The following is a 14283-nucleotide window of genomic DNA, read 5'->3' as shown; positions in this document are numbered from 1 at the left end:
GTGTGTGTGTGTGTGTGTGTGTGTGTGTGTGTGTGTGTGTGTGTGTGTGTGTGTGTGTGTGTGTGTGTGTGTGTGTGTGCATTGGCTGTCCAGATGCAGCCCCAGATAGAAGCCTGAGGCGTATTTAGCCAGACTCCTCACAGACAATAGACACGTCCGTGCGGATGACCTGATGAGCGTGGAAGTGATCACAGCTGCTCTCACTGCTCCTCAAACACGTTCACACGTCCCCACCTACGAACATTCAGCGTGAATAAATAAATCCACACCAGGTTTCAAATGTATCTCTGAATGTGCCTTATCTTTTGCTACTGGACGTTTAACAAATTGTTATTTCTACCCTCCCACCCCCCCCCCCTCCTTCCACCTCTTTGTTTTTTCAAAGCAGAATAAAAAGCAAGCCTTCGCTTCCTGTGCTGCGACTCCAGACCTCATCGCACCTGTGTCGGCTGCGTGTTGCACAGCTGAAGGCAGAGCCAGGTAAGATTTGCATGGGTGGCATGTGCATATCATCGAAGAGCTGCTACTAAATGTCAAAGTTTGTAGGGATAGAATTCAAACTTTTCGCTTCCTTTGATAAAACATTTTAAGCTTCAGAGTCAGAAAAGTGTTTGACTTTGTCTCTTTGCGTTTGTACCGCAATGATGCGTGAATTAAAACGAGGGACTTGAAAAGAAAAGGAGCGGCCGGTCGGTCTCCATGTCGGGCCTCGGCTCGGCGTAGCTTGATGCAGCCGCATCAAAAGAAAAGAAAACGTGTGTATTCTCTGAAGATCTGTTGCATCAGGAGCCACTCATGCACGGGCACGCGGTCTGGATCCAGAACTCCAGGGGTTTTGGATCCAGACGGGACGTGGTGATGGACGGACGAGGGAGCAGGAAGTGACGCGAGCAAACATCAGCGCGATGCAGCACGACAACGCGGACGGAAATCGGTGGAGACAGCGCCGGTCGGGGTCGGGCGACTGTGTGTGTGTGTGTGTGTGTGTGTGTGTGTGTGTGTGTGTGTGTGTGTGTGTGTGTGTGTGTGTGTGTGTGTGTGTGTGTGTGTGTGTGTGTGTGTGTGTGTGTGTGAGGAGTGTCGCTCGGTGAAGCTGCGACCTGACAGGAAGTGATGTCGCCGTCAGATAAGCGCCGGCACACTTATAGACTCAGAGGCATCCACTATTTGCTTGGTGCCGTGAAGCTAAATGGTGTTTTCGGTGTTTCCTGTAGGGGGGGTCGGAAGAAACGGGTTACTTTGTATTTTAAGATTTGAGTGTCGGGCTTCCTGCTTTATCTGCTGCCTGTGTGTCTGCCTGATTTTCATATTTACTGAGCCGGTCACGCAGGTTTTTTAGCACGATGCTATCGCTCCAGTCAGACTTCAGCCTGAATCAGGCATGGGCAAACTATGGCCCTCGGCCCATATGCAGCCCGTTAAACTTTTTAATCCGGCCTGCCCAATTTAAAAGAAATATAATGGAAAGTCAGTAATAAAATAGCAGTATTTCATCAATTTTTTTCAGTGTTCTACTAGTCATTTCAATAAAGAGCGAAATATCGTGGGGCACATTTGGTCCTTTTTCAGTTTATGTTCTCTACATATCTCCTATGCGGTGGGTCACCAAAACACTCCATCCATCTGCTCCTGCTCCGGGTCCCTCTGTCACTTTTAAAACCCATAGTGGCCCACGAGTCAAAACGTTTGCCCAGCCCTGGCCTAAATTCACTCATTACCTTGTATCACCCCTTCCTCACTCCCTGGTATCACCCCTCACTCACTCCCTGGTATCACCCCTCACTCACTCCCTGGACTGCAGGACTCGCTCGGCTTCATTCAGCGTCTCAGACCTTTCGATTTCTCCCCCTGTCAGTTTGCCACATTGATCACCTTTATGGATCCAGACCCGCATGTGTCGGTCCTGTGCGCTTGAGGCCTTAAGCTTCAACCATCGCACTTGTCTATACGGTCGTCTTGGGTAAGGATGACATTTTAAACCCCCTCTGTGATGTCACAAATCACAAACGCAGATCAGCCTCAACGGAGACTTTCGAGTCAGTTTATGATATTACTAAACTTTTATAGTTGATGCACATGATCTTTAAAAGGGCTGCTCACCTGCATCATTCTAGTTCTTAACGTGGAAACATGCGTCATATCTCAACTCATTGAGTTGAGATATGAGCCCTGTGTGCACTTCCAGCGGTCCTTCGCAGGTCTCGCCACCTCTTTACAAAACTCAGGCGGCGTTGACTGTTGGACGCGCTGTCCCCGCTGGCCCTGTGCTGTACTGTTTTTTTTTTGTGTTTTTTTTCTGACGGTGTTCCCGCTCTACCTCTGCTCCTGGCCGCCATCTGCCACTCATATGTGCCGCCATCTGTTCCGCAAACCTGCCCCATAACGTTTCACACTCTCTGGCACTGCTTGTTTTAATTGAAACACTCCGAGAGTATAACTGCTGCCGATGTTTTTAACGTCTGGGAAGTTGTTGGGAGTTTGAGTTGTCTTTTCATTTTGTCCTGTCATGTAAAGAGGCTTTTTTTTTTTTTTTTTTTTTTTGCAGCTGTCCGAGATGCTTTTCTGTCCCGATGGTTTTGACAGAGGAGGAAAGGTGAAAGGTGACTGACACAGTGTTGTATTTAGTTTCCAACCTCTCCAGCCTCTTGAATGCAAATAAAGAATGTCAAAGCTCTGCTGATTTCAGATGCTTGAGTCATAAATAGACGCATTCCGCCCGGCACTTTGGTCTTCACCGATACCCGGCGATTGTTACTCCAGCACGTGACGAAGGGATTAATCAGTAACTTTTTAAGCATTATGAGTCTAGTCAGCGCATGTGGCTTATAAACATGAAGGCAGTAATTCCACTTTAAAGTCCACTTTAAAAACTCCCGGTCGCACATTTTTAAGCGGTTAATGATTGTTTTTCATTATCGCAGCCACGTTTTATTGCCGATCTGTCGTCAGCATGTGTTGCGTTTTTGTTTTTTTTAATTATTTGCTTGCCTGCTGCAACGCACCACGAGGACGCCTTCTCTACCTACGCACGCCACGTTCGCTCCCACGCTGCTCCCGAACATGTCGCGGGCGCATCGGCGGCACCTCCTTCCGCGCAACTCACTCATTCCTCTGGAAACCGTGCGCCTCGGCTGACTCTGTCATTACCGCCGTCTAAATGGTGTAATTACCAGCCTCGGTGTGTGTTTGCGGTGCGCGGGCCAAGCCTGCGTCGTGCACGGGGAGCCAAAAACGGGGCGCCGAGGCAGAGCGGGGAAGAACATGAATGGGAGAGGATGGGCTGAGCGGGCGGGGGGGTGTGGGGGAAGAACAAGTCTGGGAGGTATATCCCAAAGCTGACTAATTACTATATGTGAGTGTGTGTAATTAAAAGGAATTAAACGTCTGTTTGAAGTCGTAGCCATGACTGCGTTTGTTTACTTTTGACTTTACGTCGTACGGATTAATTCTCCGTTCTGGAGGTTTTCTCATGACTTCAGAAATTAAACATGATGCCATTTCCTTCATCTGAAGTTCTACTTACTTCCACCTTAAGTAGAAGTTCCACTTCTTCGTACTCTAGAAGTGGAACCAAACTAATGCTGGTGTTCTGTCAGTTTCTCATCAGTCGGTGTGGTTCTAATTTTAAATGCGTTTGCGCCTTAACTGGAGTCGGTGTGCACTAACTGCTGTGTGCCGTATCCCTCGATACACGGACGGCTGACAAGTGGCTGGAGGAGAAGAAGAATTTGAACTTGAGCTTGGCTGTCGCAGGACGGACATAAACATCCGTACATTGGACAGCTCCTCATCGTGCAGCCGTTAGGTGTCCAACTTAGCAAAGCATTGACATTCAGTCTAAAATATTCACTAGTAATCTGTTTAAATCTCCTTTTTTTTTTTACTGAAGTCCGTGGTCCATTCTCCTCTCATCTTGCCAGACAAACAACAACGAGGGTTTTAACATCCCGACTGAAGTAGCGACATGTACAAGAAGTCGTCCGTCGTCCTCGGAGAGTCTGTGAGCCATCGGATGAAAAGTGTTGCTCTGGATTTGTATTGCAGCATTAAATGCATAAGTGACGGAAGAAACGGCGCTAAAGTATGTGCGAGCATTAAGACGTCACCCTTGTAGCGAGCTTAACATTAGCGTTTGACTCAAAGCGCCGCCGTGACATTCCGCCCATGGCACCGCTGCTGCAGGAAAACTCTTTTATTCATGCAGTGACAGATTAAACACCCCACAGAAAGAGGAGGGGAGAGGATAGGAGGTCCAGCTATGCCAGATTAGCGCTCTGTATTCCATGTCAGGTTACGTCTCCTCTTCTCGGCCGAGCCGCTACAGGCTCACTGACGGAAGTCGCTTGTTAAAAAAAAAAAAAAAAAAAGCTCCGAACACACACTCATTGACTGGCTCATCGGGGACGTCCGACTCATAATGAAGCCATTCTGCAACTTGTGCAGCTGGGGCGGATAATCTGGGATTGGGCCTGATCACAGGGACGGGCCGGTCCAGAAGAAGAGAGGGACTCTGTCAGAAAGCACAGTCAGTGCAGGAGCCTCTCGGACCCCGGAGCGCCTGCGGTTTGCCCAAAAACAAAGGAAGGATACATTTGCGTGGTAGTCGGACTGTAGGGACACTTTTGTTTACTGTGAATGAGTTCCGTCCGTGGCGCCTGTTTGCGTGTACCAAGCGAATGAGTAATGTAGTCTCGGGGCTTAGAGTGCGTCCGGCTCATAAAAAGCGGTTGTGTGCTGGTGCGCGCAGACCGCTCCGAGTGGCCTTTTTACACAATGAAAAATAGGAACTTGCTGTAATTTTGAATTTTAGAACACAGCAGCCATTCCTTTAATGGCATTTTAAGAATTCATAAAAAAAAAAAATGAGAGCGGGACTGAGAAAGCTTGAGGGTTCAGGAGGGGACGTGACACCATTACATGGCAGTTAAACATGGAAAATGGAAAAGGTCAGTCGCTTTCTGGGGGAAGCGCTGAACACGCGAGCCGTCGTGTGTAAAGCAGCATGAGGCGGTGGAGTGGCGAATCCTATAGTGGAATCTTATATCCCAGTGCAGGCGCAGCAGATTTGGCAGAGCTATTTAAAGGCCTCTCCCTTAAACCACTAATCACTAACTAAGACTATCTGGAGATGCTGCAGAAAATCTGAGAGGACAGTAATGAAGAATAGAATTGGAAGACATTATAAGTGTTATCAGGAGAAAGACAGGCGGCCTCGCCACTGTACATTACTGTGCTAACGTGTTCACTTTGTTGATGCACCCGTGTCCCGATTCATCATCTGCCTCTCAACAAATTCAGCCCGGAACATCACTGCCGATGTTTCCGTCACATGTGCACGCTAAAGGAATAGTTCACCAAAAAATCCAAATGGTATTGTGCTGCCTTGTGTGTCTGCAAAGCCTGACTGGAGGTTACAGTTGAGGCATTGTTGGCTTGTTGTTGTTGTTGTTGTTGTTGTTGTTGTCCGGTGATGTTCGACCAAATTGTGACGTTCTACTATAAACAGGAACAGCTGCAAAATTCAGCCACACACCAGACGTCATTAAGACGTGGAGCTGTTGTCCTCTTTTTGCGATGTCATGGAAGTAGGGATGCAAATTATCAATTTGTTAGTTGATTGGCCTTATCGATCGATTAACGATTAACTGATAAGCGGCGATTTTCTTTTCTGAGAACTTAAATTTGACAATGAAAAATGTGTAAGGAACACATTATTTAACCCTTAAATAATGTTGAGGGTCCAATGTGACCCATTTTTACCTTAGTGAACAATAAAAACACCCTAAACATTTATCCTCTGACTTTAAGTTGATTTCTAATGGGTCGCATGTCAACTTTTTTTTTTTTTTTAAGTTGTTTAAAAATAACTTGTTCTAGGTATACATGTATACACCATTTAACAAAAAAAAACAGTGCAACAAAGTTTCAGTTAATTGCGACTAATTTAATTTAGGCGATTAAGTTCTTCATCAACAATTAATCCATTATCGATTAATTGTTAACATCCTTGCATGGAAGCATTTGCTTTCATCTTTTTTCTATCTCCAGCTCTGGCCACTTTTTGTCCTTTGCCCCCCCGCCCTCCTAAACCACCCTCAAGTCTGTTTCCTCTTCCTGCCTCGGTCTCGCGGCTTGTCGCATTCCTTCTGTGACTCGGCCGTGCGGAGCTCCGCTGCCCACAAGATGAGAGAAACAGCCGTGACTCCAACCCACATCTTCTCCTTCTTCTTCTTCTTCTGAGCGTTACATCATCGCCACTGTGTGCCCTCCTCCAAATTAAATATGAGGCATGAATAAGGAATACACTGCAGTGCCGTGGAGTTTAAATTGGCCCCGTGGATTTCTTTTTCACCCCCCCGATGAGGAGCGAAGTGCTCCGGTGGCTCTAATCTGCAGACTCAGTCGCAATGTCATGCCTGTGTGTGTGTGTGTGTGTGTGTTTATGTGCATTATACGTGCACGCTCCTGCGCTTGAGCGCACAGCGCGCGAGGTAATAATATCCCCCCTGTCAGCCTTTCGGAAGATTAGCCTCAACCGGAGAAATCCTCTCTGCCGCTTGTACTCGGTGTCACATTGTTACACGGTCGATTGATTTGCCGCGGAGGGAAAAAAAAATTGGGTCAAACTCGGGGCCTCTGTCGTTTTGAGAAATGATATTTCCAGTTTGAGATTATTTTCTGATATGCGTCTCGCTTCTTCTTCTTCTTCTTCTCTTCCTCAGGTGGCAGTTTTTCATCAGTTTTTTTTTTCATCGAGCAGGAAGGCGCCCGACCCGGAAGCAACCCGGTGCTCCTTATGGACCGGTGACGCCCTGGTCTTGCCGCTGCGGGTCCAATGCCATGTTTTTGGGTGGCGGAGGCCGTAGCACCGTTAGCCGAGCGTGCGTGAGGCGCCCCCCCTCCCTCTTCCTCAGCACCCCTCCTGACATGGGATGCCACTCGCCTGCCTCGCTGCCCTGACTTCTCCTCGGGTACCATGAACATCTACAGAGACAGAGGGGTCACCTGCACCGCCTCTGACCTCCTGGATGGCGGCGGTGGCGGTGGAGGCGGCGGAGTGCCGATGCAGCACGCCCCGTATCACCACACCGCCAACGGCCACCTGGCCGCCGGCGGCCCGCCAGATCAGGTCGCCGTGCCGCCGCTGCCGCGCATGTCCATGCCCAAGATGGGCGTCAAGGTCAAGGCACGAATCGCCGAGTGGCCACCTCGGCGCTCCCAGTCCAGGGAGTCGCTGCTGGAAAACGGCCAGATGGGCAACGGGAGCGGCCACCACGGCGACGACGGCTCCATGTCGGCCCTGTCGTCCGACTACGGGCTGGTTCGGGGAGGCATGACCAGGCTGCCCCGGCGACGGTCCAAGGACGTGGAGTTCAGAGGCGGAGGGTTCGGCCATGAGAGGAGTTCGCCCATCAGCCTCCGAGTGCTGCCCCCGCTGAGGCAGCGCTCCAACAGCGAGCTGACGCTCAGCGAGCAGGATGAAAATGAGGTGGGTCCTCCTCTGTTTGCCCTCATTTCAAACTAGGGCTGTCAACCATTCGTTCTCTTTAATCGCGATTAATCTCTGAATTTCCATAGTTAACTGTGATTAATCGCGTTATGATTTGCATGTGTAAAACTGTCATTTTCCATTTTTAAAGCAAGTCCTACCAAGGTCCTAATTGGGAATAGACAGCGAATGGATTTTCTTTTTGATCTTTTGTATTATTTGTTTCAAAACAGTGCTGCTGGACCCACTTGTTACATATGCATTTTGGTGAATGAAGTTGTACCAAACAAAACGTGACACCCGCCATGAATCCGAAACAATGTCGGGAGGGTGTCAAGAACACTTTCCTTTAACACAAAGAACCACAAGGAAGGAGGAAAACTGTATTTCTGTCCTGAGCCGAATCAAGAAGTGAAATTGGAAGTTAAAATTTGTGCTCACGTCAGCGCTGTTTCTGTATGGCACATTCACAAGTCCCGGCTGGTATATCACGTCCTTGGGGGAGGGGCTTGCTTAAACCATCTGCAGTGGGAATTTCACAAAATAAACACAGCTAACGTTGCAGTGTTGAAACAGCGCTACGGACTGAGGACCTGACTGCAGGTGAATAGAAGGGACAAAAGGCTCGTGATTAAAACTCTTTGTATTTAATCTCATTGCGATTAACCTGTTACTACTGACAGCCGTATTTCAAACATTAACTTTCTTTACATCGGTGGTGTTTGAACTGGAATCGCGCCGCTTCCACTGATGTGCCCCCGACCACAGAAGCTAACTGTCCTTTCTCTCACCCCCAGGTGGACACCCGAGGAGGCGGCGGAATGAGCAACCTGTTCCGAGAGTACGGCAGCACCTCCTCCATCGACATTCAGGGCATTCCCGAGCAGAGCTTCTTCGACATGCTCAGCCAGTTCCACCAGGAGAGGCCCGACCAGCGTAGCTCCGCCCCCGCGCGCCTCAGGGAGTTCCTGCGCGCGCCGGACTCGCCGCCGAGCGCGCCCCAGCCCTCCGCCGTCTCCCCCGGCCACCACCTGGAGGACCGCGGCGGCAGCAAGAAGGACGGAGCGGACCGGGTGCGCAAGAAGAGCGGCGGAACGGAGTCGTCGCTGGGCACCTCGTCCCTGTTCAGGAAGCTGCGAAGCTCCAGCCGCGGCGAGCTGGACGGCGGCAAGGCGGAGACAGGCGAGGACGGGGGAGCGCGGGGGGACCCCTCCTACAAGCCGTGGGTGTGCACCAAGAGCTTCGTCCACTACGACGCCCAGAGCATCCTGTTCGACCTGCACGAGGCCGCGGCCCAGCGGGGCTACTCGGCCCAGAGGAGGAACACGGCCACGGGGGCGTCGGCCGCCTCGGTGCAGTCCATGTCCAGGTCGTCGGCCGCCAGCGTCAACGAGCCCATCTACTCCAGCATCGAGGACCTGACCCTGAGCCAGGAGCCCGGCTCGGCGCCCACCCTCTCCCTGGGCACGGACCCCATGAACGGGGGCACCGGGGGCCCCCACAGCCCGCTTCTCCTCTGCTGCCCCCACTTCCTCAACGAGACTGGGGGCCACGGGGAGCGAAACATCAGCTTCCTCAGCTCCTCGGCCGAGTGCCGGGCAGGCGACGGAGGGGACGTGACCCGCGGCTGGCTGAGGAGGAGCAACGCCAGCGTGTCGGTGCTGGAGGTGCCCAGCGAGCAGTCGGTGACGAGGCTGGACCGCTTAAAACTGTACAGCATCGAGCAAGTGGACCTGGGTGCCAGATACTACCGAGACTGCTTGCACGGGAAAGGTAATAAGGCCGACAGTCTCGCCTGTGCCAGATATTCAGCCTCACTAGGAAAAAGTACACTTTTGAACAAGAGAATTACTTTACTATAAGCTCATGTGCTCTCTGTGCAGCACCACACAAGTGCAAGTGCTGCCGTACTGAATCAGAGTCAGAATTAGAAACGGGTTTATTATCACAAAGTTTTCAGAGAATAAAAACAAGGAATTTGACTTGGTAAAAAAAGATGGCTAGTCTTGTCAGGGACTAATAATAAGTCAATAAATAGTTCAACATTTAAGTAAAAATAAAATGAAAGTAAAAATATATATATAATAATAAGAAATATTTTGGGGTATGGTATTCATGAAGACGCAGCAGAGAGTTATAAAATATGGACAGGGCATATATGATGCCGTCATGATGCTGTTAATGGCAGCGAAAGAGGCAATTAGAGATGTGTGATGGGTTTAATGCATGTGAGGTAGTTTTTTTGGCATTTGTTAGATCCCAACCCCCCCACCACCAGCAGAGGAAGCCGGCTGACAGAACTGTGGCACTACGCGTAAAAAGCAGCTTTATTGATTCCATTTTCAGCGAGGCCTCGCTGCGGTCCAGCTAACTGGCAACCGCCACTTTCCACAGATCTCTCTCTTTCTTTACTTTGTCTCTGCTTCAGACGCTTCAGCCTAAAGTTGAATCCGATTCAACTTCTTGGTCTCGCCTCGCCACGGTCTGGCTGCAGCTGCCAGTCATGTCTCCACGCAATTTGACACCGACATGAAAACTAGACGCAATGGGCTCCTGTTATGTCAATTGTGGGCAACTGCGCCGCCGCCACCACGCAACTCTGTAGGGGTTCGACACTGAGTCACATTTTAAATCGGTGATTAGAACGACTGTGAGCTCTTTGATTTACCAGTGCTGATGGATGGTTGGATGATAGATTGATGGGTACATGGATGGATGGATAGATAGATAGATAGATAGATAGATAGATAGATAGATAGATGGAGTTTGATGTACCAGTGCTAGGGATGTTAACAATTCAATTAATCGATTAATTGTCGATTAATAATTTTATCGATTAAATTGAATTAGTCACAATTAACTGAACATTTTTAACAGTTTAGTGGCAGGAAAGAGCATATATATGGTCATAATATAACCTAGAACAAGTTACTTTTAAACAACATTGAAGTTGGAAATGTGACCCATTACAAGTCAGCTTAAAGTCAGAGGATAAATGTTAAGGGTGTTTTTACTGTTCTCTAATTTAAAAATGGGTCACATTGGACCCTCAATATTATTTAAGGGTTAAGTAATGTTTTCCTTCCACATTTTTCATTGTGAAATATAGGTTCTCAGAAAAAAATCAATGAATCGTTAATTGATCCATAAGCTCAATCAACGTTTCTTTTGGCCAGTCAAAATTCTCACTTGTGCCCAACTATTGTGCAGTACACCATAAAAGACACTCTCATCGGTACACAGACGATGTACTGCTGACGATGATGATGATGATGACGATGTCTCAAAAAATATGAACAGCCTTGAGCTCGAGACGGTTTATTCTAGTTGAGTTGTTGATGACCAGAGCTCCAGGCTTCTCATGTCACCGCCTCCACACTCACACGACATCCAGTGGAAACGCAGCTGTCAGTCTTCAAAAAAACGAACAACCTGGTTTTGCCAGCGTGTGTGTGTGTGTGTGTGTGTGTGTGTGTGTGTGTGTGTGTGTGTGTGTGTGTGTGTGTGTGTGTGTGTGTGTGTGTGTGTGTGTGTGTGTGTGTGTGTGTGTGTGTGTTTTTTTGTATTTTTTTCCTTAGCATCACCTCTTCAGACACTGCGGATGAAACTTCCCCCTGGCAAGCATCATCTGGCTGCACCCTAATTAGTGACAGATTCTGTTAGGAGCACATGTGCGCAGGCAAGCGTGTGTGTGTGTGTGTGTGTTTGTGCGCATGTGTGTGTGTACACTAGAGAGTGGAGAGAGACAGGCCTGCAGCCACACAGATAAAGGTTATCATTCCAAAAATATGTTCATCTGCTGACTCGTTTCCAGCTTAGTTGTCCCCCAGAATGAAGCTCGGATAATGTGTGTGTGTGGGTCCGTGTGCACGTGTGTGTGTGTGCACGCAGATGCGCCCCTGCTGTGCTTGTCAAAAGGCTGACATTTCCACCGCAGGACGTGGCATGGGAGGCTTAGCCGTCCTCCAGTCATCCCGGCCGGTCTAACGTGCTGTACGCGCGCACGTCGTCCCAGTTCATCCCAGTCGTCCAGGGGACGGAGGAGGAGCTCTCGTCAAAACACTTGTCCTCCCCCAGCGTGTCTGAGGAATTTGTCGTTGTACGCCCACGCTGCCTGTGGGGTTGGCATTAGCGCAGGCTTAGCTCGGGAGCTTTAGAGGGACACATGGAAGATGCTTGTCAAATGTGTTGAAAGCTTCATCTCAGCTCTTTTTCTCTCCCTTCTCTTTGCCCATTCCGACAGCAGAAATGCTTCTTTGTATATGAACCAAGTAGGGATGCAAATTATCGATTAATTCATTAATCGTTAGTTGATTGACCTCATCGATCGATTAACGATTAATCGATAAGCGCCGATTTTTTCCTGAGAACCTAAATTTCACAATGAAAAATGTGTCAGGAAGACATTATTTAACCCTTGAATGATGTTGAGGGTCCAATGTGACCCATTTTTACATTGGAGAACAGCAAAAACACCCGAAACATTTATCCTCTGACTTTAAGTTGACTTCTAATGGGTCACATTCAACTTGGATTTTTTAAAGTTGTTTAAAAGTAACTTGTTCCAGCTATATCAAGACCATCCCAGTATCTACATATAAATTGCTCTTTCTTGCCTCTACAGTGTTATAATGACATTAACTACTATCAATTGTGACTAATTTAATTTAATTGATTAAATTATTAATCAACAATTAATCGATAATCGATTCATCGTTAACATCCCTAGAGCCAAGTGAAGGTAAGGTTCAATTTTCTGCAGGATATACATAATGTTGTTCAAGCGTACCATTGTCTCAGTCTTTGCCACTTTGCTGCTCACCAATTTGCTCACCATTTTTAATGTAATTTAATCAAAAAAATTTTTTTTTCGTAGACTTGTTATTGACCTTGATCTGCCATCTGCCAACGCTATTTTTAATGTCTAGACATGGTGAAAACTGCGAGACTCCTACCAACCATGTTATGTCTTACAGTAGCTGTCAGTGTCTTAAAAAAAATGTAATTCCCCAGAGCAGATCAGCACGGTTGTCTTGCGTCGCCAAACTCTTTAGCATATTTTGTTCATAAATAGACAAGTTGGAAAGCAACGTCCTGCTCAGCCTCGTCTTTGCATTTCTCGCATTCAGGCGTGTGCGCGTATGAACCAAAGTCAAGTAGCGCCGAAGACGGGGTCTGTTCCATTACTTTGGCAGAGTGGGGTTTGGGGGGGTTTGGGGGTCTGAGGTGGGTGCCGCACCGCATTTCAATCCCCCTGTTTGTGTTTGTCTCCCCGACAGAGCACTCCAACTACTTCGGCACGGACGAAAAGCTGGGCGTGGTGGCCGTGAGCGTGCGCAGGGAGAAACTGGACGACACCAAAGAGCTCAAGGACCAGTACCAGTACCGCCTCATCATCAGGACCAGCGAGGTACCTGCCCCACCGTCGCACCGCGATGGGGGAGGGGTGACGACTCGGCTTGATCTTGCGTTAATTCCCTATCGACTCCGCCCCCGACCGGCTCCTTTCTTTGCATCCAGCCTGCCCTCCCCTGTCGTCCTGGGGTTGACCTCCCCTCCCCGCCCCTCCCTAAACCCGCCCCTGCCAGTGGAAAATTCCACCTGCCCATTCTGAGCAGTCAAAAGCCAAACCAAATAGTTTGGCCGCTTCGGTCGAGGTGTTTGGCCGGCGCTCGGAGGGCGGTGCACCCGGCCGCGTCTCCCTCCACACTGATGGATTATGGACTTTGTCACGTGTGAAAATTTTCAGAAAAAATAAGGGCTCGCGATCAAAAACAATTTCTTGGCGATTTCATGTTTGTCAAAGTTGGTTTGCGACAACTTAAAGTTGTGTCTCTCTCAACACGTGAATTTATGGTAAAGCAAAAAAAAAAAAATCCCCAACAAAACGTCTCCCTTCTGTACTACGTTTTAAAGGATGCTCTTCAGGCAAATGCAGCCGAGGCTGACAAGAGTAGCCTAAATATAGAATAGTGGATCTTTTCAAGGAACTTTCTCCAATAGCGGATCAACAGCAGAGACGGCTGTTGCTTGCTAAAAGTCCTAAATGCTTTATTTCATCGTCATCAAAGCCTCTTACGTCAGTGATCGGCGTTCTTTCCAGATCACCTCTTTCCACATCTGTGTGTTTTTCTTTTTTCTTTTTCTTTTTTTTTTTTGAAAGCAGGATTACATGGGTGCCTGGCCTCATCACCTTAGCTGGTTCAACAATGGAGCCTCTCCACCGTCTAAGTACACAAGAGCTCAGCGCGCAGACACAACCAGCGCCGTTCCCACACGGAAAAGAGAGAGAGAGAGGGAAAGAGACGGCTGGCTGGTAGACTTTATTCTCCTGCAGCTGCTCTCCGATGGCCACTGCTCTCCCAAAGTCCTGTCAGTCAAGTCTGCAAAGCGCTGACGCAGCGAGATAGATTCCCCACCCCCACCACCACCACTCATCCTTTCTCTCTTCCCCCCAACGCGTTTATTAACACGTCCCTTCTGCTCGCCGTCAGCAGCGGCGGTCAGCTCTCAATTCTCTGCAGCCGAAGACGAGTCTCCGAGGTCGAGGTGTCTGTCGGCCTCCGCGGCCCCGCGTGCATTTTAAATGAATTTTCCTCTGTGTGTGCGCTGTGTATGCAGAGAAGAACAGCCCCGCGCGTCCTCCCAACCGTATCTGAGGTTATTATGGTCTTGCTGCTTAGAAGCAGGTCAATTTCCCCTCACTCTGGGGAGCAGCACTCGGTGGCAGCGCAATATTAAATCACAGCGGCGCACGAGCTAATACGCTACACACACACACACACACACACACA

The 14283-nt window shown here is 48.8% G+C and overlaps 1 protein-coding gene across 3 annotated transcripts in view; it reads left to right on the top strand.

The window, feature by feature from the left end:
* Positions 1 to 14283, top strand: part of sipa1l3 (signal-induced proliferation-associated 1 like 3) — a 63322-nt gene that overhangs the window by 27965 nt on the left and 21074 nt on the right. For 2 of the 3 annotated variants that reach the window (XM_076036171.1, XM_076036174.1), the window contains exons 2-5: positions 389 to 480; positions 6723 to 7489; positions 8287 to 9262; positions 12769 to 12899. In XM_076036171.1, the coding sequence (XP_075892286.1) occupies positions 6977 to 7489; positions 8287 to 9262; positions 12769 to 12899 (1620 nt within the window). In that variant the 5' untranslated portion in view covers positions 389 to 480; positions 6723 to 6976. Of the gene's footprint in view, positions 1 to 385; positions 481 to 6722; positions 7490 to 8286; positions 9263 to 12768; positions 12900 to 14283 lie in introns of all 3 variants that reach the window. The other variant, XM_076036173.1, reaches the window with a different exon arrangement.

The sequence above is a fragment of the Nelusetta ayraudi genome, unplaced genomic scaffold (genome assembly GCF_046127955.1).
Source record: "Nelusetta ayraudi isolate G7.1 ecotype Tasmania unplaced genomic scaffold, CSIRO-AGI_Nayr_v1 ptg000048l, whole genome shotgun sequence".
In the NCBI taxonomy this organism is placed as follows: domain Eukaryota; kingdom Metazoa; phylum Chordata; class Actinopteri; order Tetraodontiformes; family Monacanthidae; genus Nelusetta; species Nelusetta ayraudi.
The sequence above is the reverse complement of the archived record's forward strand: the minus strand, read 5'-3'. Positions and strand labels throughout refer to the sequence as shown.